Source organism: Vulpes vulpes, chromosome 1, assembly GCF_048418805.1.
Source record: "Vulpes vulpes isolate BD-2025 chromosome 1, VulVul3, whole genome shotgun sequence".
In the NCBI taxonomy this organism is placed as follows: domain Eukaryota; kingdom Metazoa; phylum Chordata; class Mammalia; order Carnivora; family Canidae; genus Vulpes; species Vulpes vulpes.
This window is the reverse complement of record NC_132780.1, coordinates 163,334,295-163,353,591: the sequence shown is the minus strand read 5'-3', so window position 1 is coordinate 163,353,591 and position 19,297 is coordinate 163,334,295. Positions and strand designations below refer to the sequence as shown.

The following is a 19,297-nucleotide window of genomic DNA, read 5'->3' as shown; positions in this document are numbered from 1 at the left end:
ATATACAAATAGAAAAGCAGTCTGTCTGGATTAGAATTAAAATATATTTGGAACCTTTCCACAGCCTCCAAAAAAACAAAACAAATTTTGAATACTTGGGAAATTAATTTTACATATTTGTAATAATACCATTATGTGCAAGAAGAAAGAATAGTAGAATGGAAAGAGAGTCATCACACACAGTTACCATTACCAAATCCCTGTATTTACCTGGTTGTATGTAGGCATTCTGCACTTCGTCCTCGTTTTGCTCTGGGCAGCATAAGAAGCTCACTGCACAGACAGGATGGGTGGTGGATGAAACAGATAAATCATGAGGCATTAAGTGACATGGAATATGTCAATGGTATGCCGATGAAAACGTGAAAAGGGAAGAAACCAGATTGTCTGCACTAGCATATTTGCTCGAGAGGTTAAACAAAAATAAACATGACAGTATTTTAAAAAATTTAAACAATAAAGTACAAACATCATGGTCAAAGTCCTAGCTGTTGATGATTTGCTATCGTATTTCCAAGTGACTTTACAGAATATTCAAACAAAACAAATCTAAACTGAACCTTCCCCAAATAAGACGCAGAAATCTATTTCTAATTCCTGATAGTTGGGTATTTTAAAAACTTCTGAAAGGCCTATACATCTGGCCATTCTGATGCTAATGAGAATCCTAAGCATGTGTCCTCTTGGCTCTTACAGTCACTAAAAATGCAATATCATATATGTTACTTCTTAGCCAATCATGAATATACTCAATTAGAATTGTTTTATTTTAAAACTGGTACTTTTTCTACACTCAAACGAATTTCACTTTATTAAATGCCCTGGTCAAGAAGCCCTCTTTTTCCATCCTCACCTAAATTCACAGTGGCCCCAATGAAGGTTGACAAAGTGGCCCTCACTCAACTCAACTCAGGCTGAGCAGTGTGCAATCCTATTCCTCAAAGCAGTTCTTATCTCAGTACCCAGTATGACTCCACTCTTGAAGGTCATGACACCACTTCCCACAGTAGGATGACAATAAAGGATTAAGAAGTTCTACTGAGTTCTGTGTTCTCGACTATACAGCAAAAAAAAAATCAATCATTAAGCACCACTAACATTTCCCTACTCCTTCCTGAAAGTTTTTCCCACTTTAAAAAATCCAGAAGAGGATATCCAGCAAGGTGGGTATTCTAAAACCTTAAATCAGATCCTGAGCTTGTGATCTGGCATATACAAGTATGTGGTTAGTCTGAGAACAAAGTCTTAATGGGCATGTAGAACAACAGAGCTGTAATGTAGATTTTTAGTAATTGTGTCCAGGAAGTACTTGTTCATATGAAAAAAAATCCATCTCAATATTTTATACTTTATAGACATTTTATAGAAATACATTTTATGAAAATTAGGTATATAAAAATATTATTATTAAAGTTTCTCACAGAAACTCTGCAACATCAATTGTCTTTCAGATGACCTGTATCCAAATTTGTTTAATAACATAAAAAACATAATTTTATAATTACACAATTGTTTAATAGCATAAATACAATTTTGTAATCACATCAATAACATCCCAAAGACTGCAACCCACAAAATATAAAATATTTGAAAATTGCTTCTGTAGGCTTCCTTCTATAATTTAGAAACAATAAGCTATGCATTTTAAACTGGCTAAACATAAATTTCTATTTATTAAAAAATGCACACATTATGACAATATAATGTTAGCCAAATATTTCCTAGAGTCGCATTTCTATTAGAATATCCTCACAGCTGTTCCTTGAGAGTTCACTTTTGAGCAATTAAGTACTTTTACTTTCTGATGTACTCTGCCAAGATATCTATCATATATTAAAAAGGAGCAAATAAAAAGTTAAAATGTTGAGATCATAATTTGAACAAATACCTGTCTTGTTCTGATAAATACTGACTATCCACATCTCTGGATCTGTGATCAACTGGACTTCGGGAGGCATCATGGTGTCTAGTTGGAGAACGTGACCTTCTTGTTGGATGAATTTCATCTAAACTCCTAAAATGATTACAAAAATACATATGGATCAAAGTGTATAATCTTCCCAAAGCTGGCAAACTAATGGGGAAGATCTGTCAGTAACTGGCAAAATACAGGCATGGCTTGAAAAGTTCTGGCATCGTAACCAAATACATATTTTATCAATGAGCTAAAGGTATTAATTCCCTATGAGTGATTTCCCTGTGCTGCATTTCTCCAATCTTCTTTTGCATCTCTGTCAAAAAAGGACCACAATTTTCATCTGCATAAGTAATTATAATTTCAGAAGTATATTTCAGGATTAGAGCACTACATTACTTATGTTTTATATACTTTTTTTGAGCACTTAAAGTGCTTCAAAGAGACAATTCTAAATTCTAAATTTCTTAAAAATACATTCTGCCTCTTAACCTTTTCCTCTTTGCCATTTCTCTCCACAAGTTATTCATTATTATACAGTTTTTCCTAAAAGGAGAGAAAACTAGCCAACGGAATACAAGATAGTCATTCAAAAACTATGCTTGGGACATAAACTTTTTCAAATCCCTGGAAAAAATTTCTTGAGATTCAAGAACAGAATGTGATATAGGTTGAGTAATGCATAAAAAGACATTTTGCTACAAATGATTCTGAAAAAAGAACTTGACTGCCCAAACCATTATTTCATGTAACAGTCTTGTAGCAGCTTACATTGTATTAAAATTAAAAATTACTGACAGAGACTTTAAGCCCATTTCAAAGCCTACCTCTGTAATGGCACATTTGGTAAACGTGAACGCGGCCTTCCCTGATCATCGCCGCGGTGAGGAGATACTGAACGTGAGCGGTGATGAGTTGTTCTTTGCTGTTCTGGCACAGTTAATGTTGTAGATTTACTTTCTCTAGCACTAGACCTATAACCTACTGGCAAGAGTACACACAAAAAATCAGTCAGTACTCTTCTATAATGCAAACATTAATGTGGAAATATCAGATTATATCTAAAGCAGCCACTGACCTACTACAATAAATGCCATGCAATTAGCTTTTCTCCTCAAAACTATTAAGTATACGTACACAGAGTGTAACATATACATGCATAAAAACAAGCTACAGATTCGTTCAAAGGTACCCATGGAAATACTGAATATGAGTATGACAACTGATGCCTCAGATGTTATGGTGAGCTGGGATACTATTTAAATTTAAAAATGAATGAGTTAGTGATTTTTTTCATTGACAGTGTTGTCTCATTAATAGATAAATCAATGCTTAGAAATGTGGTATCTCTTTAAATGTTATTTGAACTTTTCTTTCAAAGGATCAACTATTTTAATTGGATTTCATATGGCTTTGCAATTAAGAAAATGAAAATGTTATCATATCAATTTTAGTTAACAAAGAAGAGTACTAAATCTTCACTATTACAAATATTCACTGAATTTTGCAAACTGTATATAATACCAAAATTTTGAAATGAAAATAGCGTAGGGATGGAGATGATTATGGCAATAATGCAGAGAAAATTAAACCTCCTATAGAAACAATCATCAGATCTACGTCAGACATCTGAAACTATTCCTCAAATGTGCTGATAACATAACTTAGTTAATATAGTTAATAAAATTGCAATTAAAAGTACATTGTAAAATTAATTCTCCCTTGAAACAAAAAGGTTTATATCATCTCTTAGTTAAGATAAAACAGTAATCCAACCTCGAATCCAAGTAACAGTTTCTTTTTTCCCTGATGGTCATTGTTTGCCATTGAAAGGAAAATAAAAAATTCTGTGGCCCAAGGAAAATAATATATTTACAACTACATACATGTACATGAAACATTAAATTTAACTGAGCATCCTGAACTGTTCTTCATTTATTTACTTGATAATTTCTACATTATTTTAAAATATGCCAATGAAACATCATCATTAGGGAGACTAAATTTCTTCAACAATTTATTTGTTGTGATTGTATGATCTTTTAACTAAGCTTAATGAATAAGAAAGGCCTTTAAACATTTCATTAAGTGCAATTTAACAATACTGAGATCAAAGATGCCCAACATTGTCATTCTAAAAACTTCAGTATAATGACCAAATAATATAACAATAAATGTTATAATTTATAATTTCATATATTTCATTTTGTGACAAAAATCATAGTAATTAAAGTTTTGAGTTTCACATAGGAAAGTTTCTCTGTCATTGTTAAGTTTAGAAATAAACCACGTAAATTTACGCGTAGTGAATTTATGTCACAGCTCATTATAAAAAATGGTGATTATTTTTAAAGATAACCCAAGGTCTGAATTACTTAAACATTTCAAATTACCATTTGTTATTACTTGATAACATTTTGTATCAGTTATACAAGAATTATGGAAGGTCAAGATTGAATTGGAGCACCATTTCAAAATTTCAAAGAATATTTAAGATATATAAATAACACTTTCATATTTGAAATATATGTATATAATAAACAATATAAATCACATTATAATTTGATATAATTAATTATTATGAAATAACTTAGAGAACTTTGACATCTTACTGTTAGAAGGGTATAAATTATTTTTTTCATGGGTTCTTTGTATTTACATAGAAAGTAATATCCTTTTTTATCCTATCCTAATTTGTATTCATAGTTTTTTGATGCTTTTCAAAATAATTTGGTTTTCTTTGTATTATGTTTAATTTGTTGCTGATAACACATATTCTATCTTCAGAAAAAGGTGGGAGGAAACTGCTACTTTATGCTCATTTTAATGTTTTAGTTAACTCAAAGAGGGTTTATTTGTATTTTCACTTTCTGAATTTGTAGTAATGGTCAGAAAAATTGAGGCTACCACATGTCTTGCCCATATAAGAGCATTCTCCATATGCTTATTTTTATTCTTCTTAAGTGGCTAAAATTATTTATTTTAAATAACAACAAAGCTATGATAAAGTTAATAAAATGTAGCTTTGAAAGTCTCAGCTACTTTCAAAACATTCCCTAAGGGGAGAAAGGTAAGTACATCAAACATGAGAACTCTGTGGTCCTAGAAAAGCAAAAGTCTTAGAAAGTTTAATAAAGATTCAGCTGGGGTAAGACATCTAAATAAAGCTTTTGAACGTCTTCAGAAAACAAAAAACCAGAAATTTCAGAGTATACTAATCAAATGTAGAACTAATATCTACATCTAAATAAATCTTTCTTCATACTGAATATTGGGAAACATAGTAACAAATTCATAATTGATCTCTAAAAGCATGTGCAAATTTATCTACCTGCTTGTTTATTAATTTATCCCTTCATTTTATTTTTGCTGCTTGCCCTTATTTTACCAATGACTCATCTTTCCTCCTTTTTTTTTTAACGTATTGTATATTACTGTGTAACTTGCTATATTTTGTTGTCCACACCAATGTATCTTTAGAATTTAGCATATATCCATTTTGGATCAATTAAGAGTATACCTAAATATATAAATTAATTGCATTATCTCCCTTTTTTATTTATGAAGAGACCTCTAGAATATAAAATAGTATTGATTATTTATTTGTCACATTCTATTAAAAGTCCTGCCTCATTATCTTTTAAATGCTGAATAAAAATGAGTATTATTTGAAATGACAACTTAGGCATTGCTTCTATATTATAAAAGAGATTATATATGTTTATAAAATCATGATTTGGTAAATTTCAGTGCAGAATATAAATATTTTTAAAACTCAGTATTTTTTAGTGAGTTTTTAGTTTTCATTCCTACTATAGTGGGTTCGTAACTCCCATTTTGGCTGCTTTCTGTGATCTCTCAGGGAAAGGAGAAGAAACGACTTTAGTAATTTAGTAATTATTCAATTGGCCATTTATTCTTTCATCTGTTTGTTATCCTGCCTCATAATATAAAAATATGAAATTTCAGGTGAATGAAACATGAGAACTATACACAGAAGTAAATTCTGTTTAGATGAGTTGGTAATGACCATTTTAAGGCTGATTAATAGCTAAGATTCTTGTTAAAAAGGCTTCATTACTCATCTACCAGGAATCATCTGAATAGGAATTTAAATAGGAATCAGTGGATTTAATATACACTTTTCCACTATCAATTTTGTAAAAAATGAATATTCTATTGACTGTCATGTTCAAGTTTCTGAGGAGAATGTGTCTATTATGATACTTTTAAAAATAAAACAGAAAATATGAAATTTTATATTTCATATTTCAAATTTTTCAAAACTCTTATAGTCTGATGTCAGAGAGTATTATCTAAGAATATAGATGTGCACAGCATCAGGTTTATTGCTCTTAAGAATATTTGCTAATTTCATACAGTGATTAAATACTATATTTTCTCTGAATTATAAGAAGCAAATGAATTCTAATTTTAGAGAACTCTCCACAGTTTCTCCTAGTTTTAAAGAAGTTTTATGTATCTCCTCAAACTGTGAATTAAGTCACTAGTGTGAAATCTGTCCATTGACTTTACCAAAATCACTGCCTTCAAGTTAAGTGCATCTCCATCTGAGAAATTACATGAATTAAGGGGTCATATGTCATTACTGTCCTAAAGAAATGCCTTTAATAATTCATAATTATGCATTCTAAGATATTCTCTTTACTTGTTATTTGACATTTCCTTACTTTTTATTAGTAAGTCAAGAAAATAGCACAGGAAAATAAGCCTTTACAACTTAGTTTTACTCACTTTCTGACAAGAGTCAGGTGAAAAACATAGATTTGAATCACATAATGCCACAAAAATTTTACTAACTTTTACAGTGACAAAAAGATGTTGACTTAAATGAATATTGAATCTTTCTAAAGCATTTCCTTATTTTAATACATACATACACATTCTAGGTATAATAAGTGATAAACACATCACAAAAGCATTAAAATTTAAGCCATGCCACATGCAATTTTAAACCCTGCCATGCATCTTTCTCAGTATATTCCATGGAAGGCTACATTATTTTGAGAAATGGAGGAAGGAAAAATCATAGGCATACAATATAAAACATAGGAGAATGGAATTTTTGAGAAAATTAACATATTCTTTCAAAACGAAATTTGTATTTTTACTTATGCTCAGAGCATTATGAAATAATGATTTCAACCTAGCTAGCCATCTTAGCTTCTAAGATAGAACCTGAGTAAATTAAGTAAGTGGGACAGTTAATATATAGTTACTAGCCCATTCAAACTTTCTTAATAATTTGGAACACAAGTCACCATGGAATAATATAATACTGATTTCTCTGTCCTATAAATCTCCAGTTCAGTATCCCAAATAAGTCTGGAAATTGACAGTGAAAACAAGCATAAGAAGCACAGTGAAGCAGAGCCATGCTCTTCACCCACGCACCTGGAGGAACTACTCCAATACCATCATCAACCTCATAATCTGAGATGTCACTATCACTGATTCGCTGAGATCCTGCACAACAGTAAGGCAAACAGATACCTCTGTGTTTTTTGGTTTATGAAATGTAAAGGACATGGTCAAAATTTTTTTTAAAAAAAGCTAATTACGTTACTACTAAATACTTTTGAACAAGAATAACACAAAGTTAATGCTGAGACGATTTTTTAAAACCTGTTTTTTCTCCAAAGATAACATTTTCTCAGTATCTCCTTTTAGTCACTTAAGACATAGAATGAAGGAGATTTTATATAATAAGATTTTGACTTTTCAAATTATTCTTTAATTCATATATTATGCTAAAAGTCTGTAGCAAAGTATATACATTATTTTCTACCCAATTAGGTGCCCTCCTCCACCAAGAGGAAGGGTGGGAGTATGGGGCTGAGTGGGAAGGCTGAAAGACTTTCTTGGCTGGAGCTCTACTGAGCTCATATGTTTAAAAGGACATCATGGCCTTTATAAAATATTTATGCTTATCTTTCAAAATTAGTCATTATACTGCATTAAACATTAACTCTGAGAACATGATTCTCTGATCAGAGAGGCACTAACATGAAATATTCAATTATAAGAGAAAAACAAGTTGGTTCTAGATTACCAAAATGAAGCTTCTAAGTTTCAGTTGATTAGTCATAACTCAAAATTTAATGGACATAGGCAGAAAAGGACACTGTTTTACTCAATCACCAGATAAGTAACAACAAACATACTTTACAATAGGTTTTTAAAAAGTCTCTTATTAATAATAATACTAAAAATACTGAGGAACTATAAAGTTATCAAGAATCTTATATATATGGCAACCCATCAATTAATCAACCAATCAATTCAATCAGTACTGAGCAAAGAATGATAATTCAGAGTTTTTTAACTGGAGCCTCTGGAATCACATACCTTTCATTAGAGAAATGTAGAAAATAGTTTTGCCAAGTCACTTTATATAGACAAATCATTTTCCAACATTTTGATCTCTAATAAACATTTAAAAAATATCTTGAATGTCAATCTCTAATTTGATCAATACAACATAACTAATTCTGGTAACTAAAAATAACTTTAACCTACTTTGTAGTTTTTTGCTAGAGCTTTCTCCATGAATGTGTCGCCTTGGCATGAATGGTGATGGCTGAGGCAGAGGTAGTGAGGATTCATCATGTGTCTGAAGTTTATACCAATGTGGTTCATCATCTAAAAGTGCTGTCTCCAATTCTATGAGGATCTGAAAGGGCAGTTCTTAAATTAAATCAAGGGTCTTGCCCAAAACAGAATATAAAATCAATCACAATTAATACATATCACAGAAACTTCAATAAGCATTTGGCTTGAATCTTTACAATATACGTCACCTCTCCAAGAAATTCACTCTCTTCTTCTTGTACTCTTGGTTGATCCCACACAGTTATTTCTAACATCCGTTCTCTAAAATCTCTACGATGTACATGTGAATAGACAAATGTTTGATTCCATTTTGGTTCTAGGACTTTCTTTACTGTTTTGGTCCTCCTTTTGCTTTTATCACTGAAAAATAAGAATGTTTTGTAAATGAAAAAGCAAAATGAAGAATCTGCTGCCACCTACTGTAGTGACATGTAATACTGCTACTGGGATTTTTTATTCTTTTTAACTCAAAATTTTTAATATAAAAGCCTAAAAAGACTGTAGGGTTTAACACTACTCTAATTTTAACTACAATGATAGCAATAGTTATAACAGGCATATACAGAAAGGTATATTCTAAGTGATGTATAGTTATTCATGTCTAAGTGATGTATAAACAAGGTAATGAAGAAATTTTAAATTGGTACATTATTTTTTTAAAAATACAAAGCTTGAGGGTTTTTTTTTAGGGAGAACATAGTTATTCTCTCATAGAGAATATTTTATTATATTTTAAAACTATATTACAGGTGTATGCATATGTTCAAACTCATCAAAATGTACACATTAATTACATGCAATTTCTGGTATACCAGTTTTACCTTAATAAGGCTTTATTTTTTATTTTTTTAAGATTTTATTTATTCATGAGAGCCAGGGAGAGAGAGAGAGAGAGAGAGAGAGGCAGAGACACAGACACAGGTAGAGGGAGAAGCAGGCTCCAATGCAGGGAGCCCGACGTGGGACTAGATCCTGGGTCTTCAGGATCTGGCCCTGGGCTAAAGGCAGTGTTAAACTGCTGAGCCACCCAGGCGGCCCCTTAATATGGCTTTAAAAAAACAAAACTATATCCCAGGAGATGATATCGTACCTTTTCTATTAGTAATAATTTTTGCATATTTTTTCTAAAATTATTCACTACCTTCTATCTGGAAGAAAATACATTTTCACGTAGGGATTCCTGGGACGCCCATCTACTCTAGTAGGTAAATCTGTTGCTTGCAGAACATTTACAATCAGCTGGTGTCCCACTTTATCATACCACAGCTTCACCTAAGATCAATGAAGAAAGGAATTATTTGTAAAAGTCATGAGGTATTATAATTCTGCAAAAAAACATACTAAACCTATTTTTGAAGAACTTTTAAATAACAATTATATTATTTCTGAAAAGAATACCAACTTGAAAGCATAACCATTTATAACTTGACAAAATTTTCTATTTATGTGTTTGACTTAATGATGGGCAAGCCTATAGTGTTATACCATGTTATGAAAATAAAACTGGTAAGGGAAGAATATTAAAATAATTATCCTTATCTTTAAGTGCTAAGTGCCAGTGTTTGGTATTTATAAATGACTTAATGATTTTAGTGTGGCTAAATGTATTTTATATTACCATATGTGTTGAAATGAAGTTTAATGAATAGGCAGTTTACAGAAGTGATTTGGTAAAGAGGAGGAAACATTTACTGTGAGCCTCCTTAACACCAGATACTGTTGTTTTCCGTTTTTTTTTTCTCATTTAATTTTTATAATTAACCTATTACAAGTTAATTTTCATGAGAGAAAGGGAACAGAACAAGAAAGGTAGGAAAGATGCATTACATATCTTCAACTAAGTGAAGACCAAATAATGACATTTCTACTAAGATTTCATAGTTCGAATTAAAAAAAAAATGGGACAATGGCAGACTGAAATACCATCAAACTCCTAAAAACCAGAATGTTAGTGGTCATTATAGTATTTGTGCTGGCAGTGAATAATGTTAACATGACTTTTTTTTTTAATCTAGAAGTTAACTTTGGTTTTATGGCTGAGTAAAAACTATGAGTGAAGTTGTCTAATGGGAATATATTGGAACATATTCCAAAGTCATTATAGAAAGTAACGTAATTTAACATAGGATTGGTCTTTCATAGTGCAGGGCAGAGTAAAAGTTCAAACCTGAATCCATATGAATCCATATCTCTGTTCTCTGTTAATAACAGAGATGTGTTTTTCATAAAACCAAAACAGATTTTTATCCCTCCTAAAATATTGGTGGAGTATATGAGAGATTCTCTCTCTATCACACAAACACACACACACACACATACACACACACACAAATGGCAGGGCAGATAAAATAAACAGAAAGGACTATACAAAGATATTCAATTTACTAAAAATAGAAGTTAAAACCAAGAATGGTTTTAAAAATAACAGTAAGCTTACAGTTACCTTCTTTGTTTAACTAAATGCCAAGAGTAGAGCAGCAGAAACAGACTACAGAAATCCACATACTACCAAAGAAGAAAAAGTAAACTATTTACAGGACAGTTTTGAAGCAAGTTTTCTTTTAGTTACAAATATAAATGTCCTCTATTCTACCATAATCTACATAGATGTGGCATTTCATAATAGTTCGCCATAGTTTCTTTTCTTTGGCTTTCCCCACATCATATATAAAGCAACGGAAAGAAAAACTGTAGCTTTTCCAGAGTGATATCAGAAATGAAGCGTTTCATCCAATGACTCAACAAGTTAAAAAGAGTATTAAAAAAAAATTTTTTTCAGGCTCCAGGTTCATAAGGTTATTAAGTAGGTGGAGCCATGACCTTCTGAGTTTTTATGTCTAATCAAATACTTCCCTTAGAAACTTTTATAGCACACAAAACATAATGGACATTTTATTTACTTACATTGTCATTTATCATTGAATGTTTATAACATTTGGGTACATTAGAGGTACTAAATAAATATTTCAAAATAAATATATGAACAGAGACTAATCTAATAATTTAATAAATATATGCAAATTGTGAAATAGATTATGGTGTTAAATATATGATATATATTTGGAGGACAGACTTCAAATTTTGGGGGACATTGAGAGATAAATGTCCTTCATTTTTTTAAGGACAGACTCAGAACAATGAGAAAAGACTAATCGTTTCCAACATGTATGAAAAATACACACAGAAAGTTGTCCTGGCAAGACTTGTGGGGCATCTTTTAGAGCTCCAGGACTTGTTGGAGAAATAACAGAAATGGAAGGCCTTTCCATCTTCTGAGACTCAAAGGAACTTGAACCTAAAATGAGAAAAAATATAAGTAATTTTTAGTAACACATTTACATGTGTGATAATAAATATTTTTATGAAATGTTAAATGCACCTATTATTTGTATAAAACCATATTTCAATACCATCAGTAAGAGTAGAATCTACTTTCAATTGGATAGTTACAGAAAGTGATCATATTGTTTTCTATGGTTAATTTCCTATTTTAAAGGTATCTGAAATGATATAATTAAATATTGTACTTATTCGCTCCAATTTATATTGTCTTTCTATATTTCGGAGGGGGGATCTGTACAGTTTAGGTTCTGGCATAACGTCACATATAGGTATAAAGACTTCATGCTTTAGTGATAAAAAATATGGTGCCTGGGGATGAATGGGTGGCTCAGTGGTTGAGCATCTGTTTTAGGCTCAGGGCATGATACTGGGGTCTGGGATTGAGTCCCACATCAAGCTTCTGGCAGGGAGCCTGCTTTTCCCTCTCCCTATGTTTCTGCCCCTCTCTGTCTCTCATGAATAAATAAATAAAATATCAAAAAAAAAAAGATGGTGTCTGTTATTTTAATTATCTTGGCTAAAGAATAATCCATTATGAATATCCTTGCTGAAATTAAAATGAATAAACATATAATTTATGAGCCGCATCTAAGCCTAGAACTCATTGCTTTTTTAAATATGATTTACCATCTATTTCAATTTGTTTATTTTTTTAAATATTTATTTATTTATTTTGAGAGAGTGTGCGTGCACACAGGGTGGGGGAGGGGCAGAAGGAAAAGGAGAGGGAGAAAATTTTCAGCAATTCACACTTGATCTCATGACCCTGAGATCATGACCTGAGCCGAAACCAAAACCGAGAGTCAGACGTTCAACCTACTGAGCCACCCTGGCACCCCCGCCCGTCTATCTCAGTTTTGATCTTAAGAATGAACCTCCTGAATGTCTGAGAATGCTTTCTCCAGTGATTCACAAGTGACCCATTTCACCTTCATGTAGAGGAGGCTGGCAGTCCACTTAGCCACTCAGTGTGGCTTTTCTCTCCTCTTTTTAAAGTAAGAGTTTTCTCTTCTCAGATCACTGTTAAAATATACCCTGACACAATCCATGGTAAAGAATGTTTATAGAATGCTATTATCCTGGCAAGTATCTTGAACCCACAGCCATTTGAAATTTAGCTTTATTGATAAAACACTTATGGAGCATTGCCTGAGGGTGTGTCATCCACACATTTTTTTTTATACAAACAAATTAAGTCTAAGTTAAGCCACATAGCATCACTCTGTGCCCTCCAAAGACTTCAAAAAAGATTTTTATAAAATTCTTTGTAACTATGTTTCTTTTATCAGGTATCCTTAAGATAATTTTTTCCCCTAGGTCTTAATACAGGAACACTGTTGCTTCTAATAATCAGTTTGTTTTTAATACAGAAGTTTATTTTTAAATACTGTTAACTATAAATGAGGCAATTGGTCCAATTTTCCTCTATGTGTTGATTATCAGAAAGCTCAAAACCAAATATGGATTCATCTCTAGCAGGAATGCATTTGATATACTAAGCTAATTTTCCATTCCTTTTCTATCCCACCCACATTTTTCTACCTCCTTATAGCCACGATCACATGTTTTCCTCTTAAATCACTTTGTATCTGTATTTCCATAAAATGGGTTACATAATAACACTTGATCATCAAGCCCAAGGTATTATGAATTTAATGCCAATCTGTTGCAGAGTAAATATCCACATCACTTCATTACTTCCACATTCTCACTGAAAATCTCATTACTGTCTAGACTCCAAGGCATACATTATCATTTTCTATTACCTGGAGTGTCTTTAACGGCCATGTATATAATTCAACCATTGAGCCTCACTGTCCCCTGACCCCCCTCTGTTGAACTTCACCTCTACTCCACTGACTTCACTTCTACTCCACCCACTCATTTCCACAATCATATCTGACACTGTTATAGGTTGTTTTAGTTTTTTTTAAATTGTTTCTATTTTATTTAAAAAAAATTTATTACTATTACTTTAATTTAAATTTAGGTAGTTAATATACAGTGCAATGTTGGTTTCTGGAGTAGAAGTCACCTACATAGAGTACCCAGTGCTTATCATGTTATGCTCTTTTTAAGTTATCTAACATGCTTGTTTCCTTCACTGGAAGTTAGCTTATGAGACTGAGCTAATTGATTGTATCAGACTGAATAATCCAGTATCACAGTTGATTTTTATGTATAGCAAACAAAACTAATATTGGTATATTAATTGAGCTCTGTAAGAGTCCTGACTGTTATGATGCAGAAGGTACTGCCAGTTAAGGTTTTTGTATACCCATCAAAAAAAAAAAAAAAAAAAAAAAAAAAAAAAACAAGAAAGAAAAAAAAAAGAAAAGAAAAGAAAAGAAAGAGTAGGAAAAGAAAAATCTTAAAATAGAACTTTGGGTTTCCAGTGATTGTCATAGTTGCCAACTTCTGATACCATTGGAGATAACTTAGTATAGTAATACCAATTCATTTATATCCAATAACTAAAATAAGTGCTAAATCTTTATTCTTCAATTTCATTCAGTACATATTAAAGTAACAAATAAAACTTCTACTCACTGGACTCCAGTGGAGGATGGGAGCTCTCAGGAATCCGTGGAATGTCACTAAAAGAAATAGGGGATGGTGAAAATCCCATTAGATAAATTACCCTGCCTGAGGCTATCACAACCACATTTTATTTCAGTGGTGTGAAGAATCCTTTTGGGTCTTTACAGGTGTGGAAATGGACAGGAGTTACTATCAAGGGAATTACTAATGTGCATGAATGTCAAACATCACACACACACACACACACACACAAATTGCAGTAAAAATAACTTTTTATATATTTAACAGCAAAACACTTCAACATGACAACAATCAGACTAATATTGTGGCTAAAATTGCCACAATATTTTTACTACCAAAACAGCAGGTTTTGGAAATAAAAAATGTTAAAGATAATATTTTATTTCAATTTGAGAAAATCAAAATGACACATATTTTACAAATCAGTAATATGCTTTACAAACACATCTGAAAGAGTTTACTGAATGAAAGGGATGAAAACATTTCTTGATAAAATAATATGGTGAATATCATGGGCAAAGTTAATAAAATGAAAAGGATGAATTGCTTTAGAAATTAAAAATGGTTCAAGCTTGCAACAAAAAAGCTAAAATATTTTATATATGTGAATATATAATTTATATACACATATATAACCCTATATAGAGATTTATATCTCTATACTGAAGTTAGCTAAATATATGGCCATTTACTGTATGATTAGAAAGTGACTTGTGAGAACACCCATTCCTGTCACACTCACAAATTACTCTGAATAAATGTTTATAACCTCAGCTTAATCCATTATCCACTGTGACCTTAACCCTGGACCAGTTTGGTTTGGGAAATGTACTGCATAGAACTACTTTACTTCTGGTTTTTGAAAGATAGTTTGTATCAATTTAAGGAGATTAACAATATGCAAGTATTAACATGACATATTAAAGCAGACTGGAGTTAGCTAGGAGCAAGAGAATTATTAGAATAACATTGGAATATTATTTAAGAATTTCTAACCACTTAGCTGTGACCTAACGTCACTTTGATTTTTCTTTGCACTTTTGGTGGGGAACAGAACCAAAAGCAGTTTTCTCTATTTTCCGATTCTTCATTTTTACTTTTTTGTGCAAAGTGCAAAACCACCTATATTATACTTCTTACAAAGATAATACAATCTGTATTGTATATTTTATAAATATATTTTCTTGTATATTTCTGTATAACTACTGATTTGTATAAAATAAGTATTTCATATTATAATCAGGAGCTTAATATGTAATACCTAACCACAAGAAACCAACTATTTATCTCCCATTACCTTCTTCTAAATTTATCTAGGCAAATAAAAATAATTTTTTAAAAAAAATCTAGAAGCAAGGATGCCTGGGTGGCTCAGTGGTTGAGCATCTACCTTCTGCTCCAGGTGTGATCCCAGGGTCCTGGGATCAAGTTCTGCATTGGGCTCCCTGCAAGGACTCTGCTTCTCCCTCTGCCTATGTTTCTGCCTCTCTCTCTCTCTGTATCTAATGAATAAATAAATGAAATCTTAAAAAAAAAAAAAAAAACAACTAGCAGCCATAATTTTTTAGATAGTACAACTTTGAAAACCACTCTCAAAGTCAATTATGGAAATCAGAATCTGTAATTAAAACCAGGTACAAGCTTTGGATTTTATGTGTCTGTGAAAGAAAGACTACGGAGAAGTAAAAAAAATTTTGAAGTAATTTTGAATCAAAATTTATTAATGTTTATTGCTTCAGTAATATTTTCGAGCACAAATTTCCACATTTACAAACAAGCCTTCTTAATTACTTCTACTCATCCTACTCACAAGTAAGGTGACAGAACAGTTCTGATACCAATTATAAGCATAAAAGCCAAGAATATTATATTGGTAGGTTAGTAAAATTGATCAATACTTCAAGAGGGCTAATGTTTCTTAGTCCATTTGATGAATGTGCATGTAAGTTATATTTGGAATGATTTGTGGGATTGCTATCCCATTAAACTAAGGATAAATATTATTTTCTTCTTTAAATTAGTCATAGAATTACATTAAACATAAATATTAAATTTAGCTAGAATTACTCTTCTACGATCCTAATAATTTCTCTATTAACTGGAGAGTTGATGTCAGATTTGATTTCTATTTAAATATAATCTTTGCATTCTATGTTTCTTTAAATTCCATAATCCATGACAATTTAAGGTTTGGTTATACAGATTATTATTTTTTAAATTATTTTCATACAAAAGTAAAAATAATGAAAATGTTACTCCAGTCCACTTTAATTGCCTGTTAATTTTTTTTTTAAAGTTACCATCAATCCATATTTTGACTTTTAAATTTTTTTTTAAACTTTTAAATCTCTACATATTGGAAAGTATTTGGCAATGTGTACAGTGCTTGATTTTAATTTTTTTTATACTTTTGATTCATTTTCCAATTTACTTACCTCTTTTCCAGCCTCATATTTACCTTAGCACTAGAACACATATCATGTAAAACTAGCATAAATTATATAGTGTTGCTATTTTTAAAAAATCTGCATGGAAATGTACCATACTTTTGCAAATGTCTTCAATGTTTACTCTTAATAATCACCACTTAAAGTTGTTTATAATCTTGCTTTTATTTTAGAGTTTATATATATTAATATTATTCTTTGGAATATATGATCATACATTTTCAGTCCTTTGGAAACTAGGATAATTATATTTTCTTGTATGTTTTGCATTGGCATATATAATACATGAGGACAACAAAAATTTAAGGCTACTACTTTTTCAACATAAAAAGTCTTGAACTAATGGCTCTACAATATTTTAGATAAAAGGGGGTAAAAGGAAATTATTTCCAAAAATATATTTAAATATCAACCCAACTATAATGAGACAATTTAAAATGACTTCCAAAAAATTACAGACCAGCAAAAAGAGTATCTGGACTTTGTGAGTTAGTGAGGAAAAGCTAATGATGTGGCGAACTCTATGCACAAATATGAAAAATATCCCACTGGCTGTAGATAATTAGATTATGCTAAAAATTTAAGTTTAAAAAATACTATACCGATTATTATGACCAACTAAAAAGTAAAAATATTTCACATTTGCTTAACTTTAAAAGTCGGTACTACCCATGGGTAAAAATAAAGAAAAAAATATTCTATTCTTAGTAAAATAATAAAAAGTTCATGTAGACATGAAACAATTAGTATTTTAAATATAAGAAGACAAGTTTGTTAGTGACTCCCTTCAAGGAAATACTACTCATTAAATTAAAATTACTAAAAATAATAGTTCTGCCTTAAAAGAAGATATTTTTAGTTTATTTTTCACTTTTGAAAAATACATATCAATATTTTTTGATATTACAAGTGATAAATTGTGGAGCTTCTAAAATGTAGTGAAGAAAATTCAGTATTCAAGTTTAAAAAATTAAGAAATTTTAAAAATCTAAAATGTATGCCCATAATTGAAGAAAAAACTATCCATGTTAACATGTACTGTATGAATGTATAAACTTCTTTTTAAAACCCTGCTAATACATGTAATTTACTAAACTTAAGAAGTAAGTTTTTTTAGCCTTACCCAATAGGCCTTGAAACAATAATTTCAACTTGAGGTTCTGATTTTGATTCTAAAATAATGTTGTAAACTTCTTCATTTGTAGCTCCCGGCAGGGGTTTACCATTCCATTCTAGAACTTCATCCCCTTGAATTTAAAAAAAAGGGTATTTTTTTACCTTATATATTCTGTTTATTTTTCTTATCTTTTCTCTTTTTTAACAAAGAAATGCAAAACATATACAAATAGTTTAATTGTCTAGGCTCTGCTCTCAAAAGCAAATTAATTGACATAAAATGTCAGCTAAATGGTTCTTCTAAACACTTTTTCCTTTTCTTCTTTCTTTCTTTCTTTTTTCCTTTTCTTTCCCCCATAGAATATTACTGGTCACAGGAAACAGTACAATACAAAACTACCTTTATCTTTGATATATACCAGAAATAATATAAAAATAATCTCATGCTATGGGATGGAATTAGCACAGCTTATTTGGAAACATTAAAAAAATAATAATTAGCAGCATGTCCTACATATAATAAATGCAGGCAGCTCTATATGTGAAAGATTCTTATTGAACTCTGCATAAATCCTGCTTTGTTTTTGGTTGAAGTAGCAATTAACATTTATTTGCATGAATTTTCCAATTATAAGTCATGCTTCATTGTCTTCACCAGACACACAACAGAATAAAAATGCATGAAAAGATCTGAATTCATACCCATAGGGCAACGCAGGTAGCTATGGCAAAGTTACAAAGCAAGCAGATGTAAAACTGTTGCATGACAGTTAACCCACTTCCAGATGCTCATAACACACACATTCTATATATAATATATATTGTGAGCATTAACATAAAATTAGAAAATATTTTTATAATAAAACTAATATAGTACTCATTAATTTGTTAAATATTCTAAGATTAATCAAGTAGGGTCATATGATGTTAAAATACATGAGCTAATGCTTATTGTTGATATTTTAACTAGACTTTTCACAATTGATCATTTGGGAAAAATTATTTATTTTCATGACTATTTAAAGAAATTTTAGATCCCAAATGGTTCTCTGCACAGTACCCTTTCAATTCACAATGGTAGGCTTAGCTGAAATATCCCAACCTCAATGATACTTTGAGGTGTCTTAATTTTTTGTTTGTTTGTTTCTGTTCATTTTGTTGTTCTCAGTGCCTAAACATTTTACTAGCTAAGTAAATATAGGATAAGCTGATGAATCAATGCAATCATTATATATATGAAAGCTAACTGTAAGCATGAAATCTTTGTTTTTAGGTAGGTCTT

General features: G+C 30.9%; 1 protein-coding gene across 49 annotated transcripts in view; it reads right to left on the bottom strand.

The window, feature by feature from the left end:
- Window positions 1–19,297, bottom strand: part of RIMS1 (regulating synaptic membrane exocytosis 1) — a 471,964-nt gene that overhangs the window by 139,778 nt on the left and 312,889 nt on the right. For 24 of the 49 annotated variants that reach the window (XM_072735185.1, XM_072735168.1, XM_072735249.1 and 21 more), the window contains 10 exons: window positions 18,023–18,146; window positions 14,441–14,487; window positions 11,731–11,843; window positions 9,690–9,820; window positions 8,737–8,908; window positions 8,456–8,609; window positions 7,331–7,402; window positions 2,743–2,899; window positions 1,889–2,014; window positions 211–273 (listed from right to left, as the gene is read on the bottom strand). In XM_072735185.1, the coding sequence (XP_072591286.1) occupies window positions 211–273; window positions 1,889–2,014; window positions 2,743–2,899; window positions 7,331–7,402; window positions 8,456–8,609; window positions 8,737–8,908; window positions 9,690–9,820; window positions 11,731–11,843; window positions 14,441–14,487; window positions 18,023–18,146 (1,159 nt within the window). The remainder of the gene's footprint in view (window positions 1–210; window positions 274–1,888; window positions 2,015–2,742; window positions 2,900–7,330; window positions 7,403–8,455; window positions 8,610–8,736; window positions 8,909–9,689; window positions 9,821–11,730; window positions 11,844–14,440; window positions 14,488–18,022; window positions 18,147–19,297) is intronic. The other 25 variants (XM_072735170.1, XM_025991145.2, XM_072735209.1 and 22 more) reach the window with 4 other exon arrangements.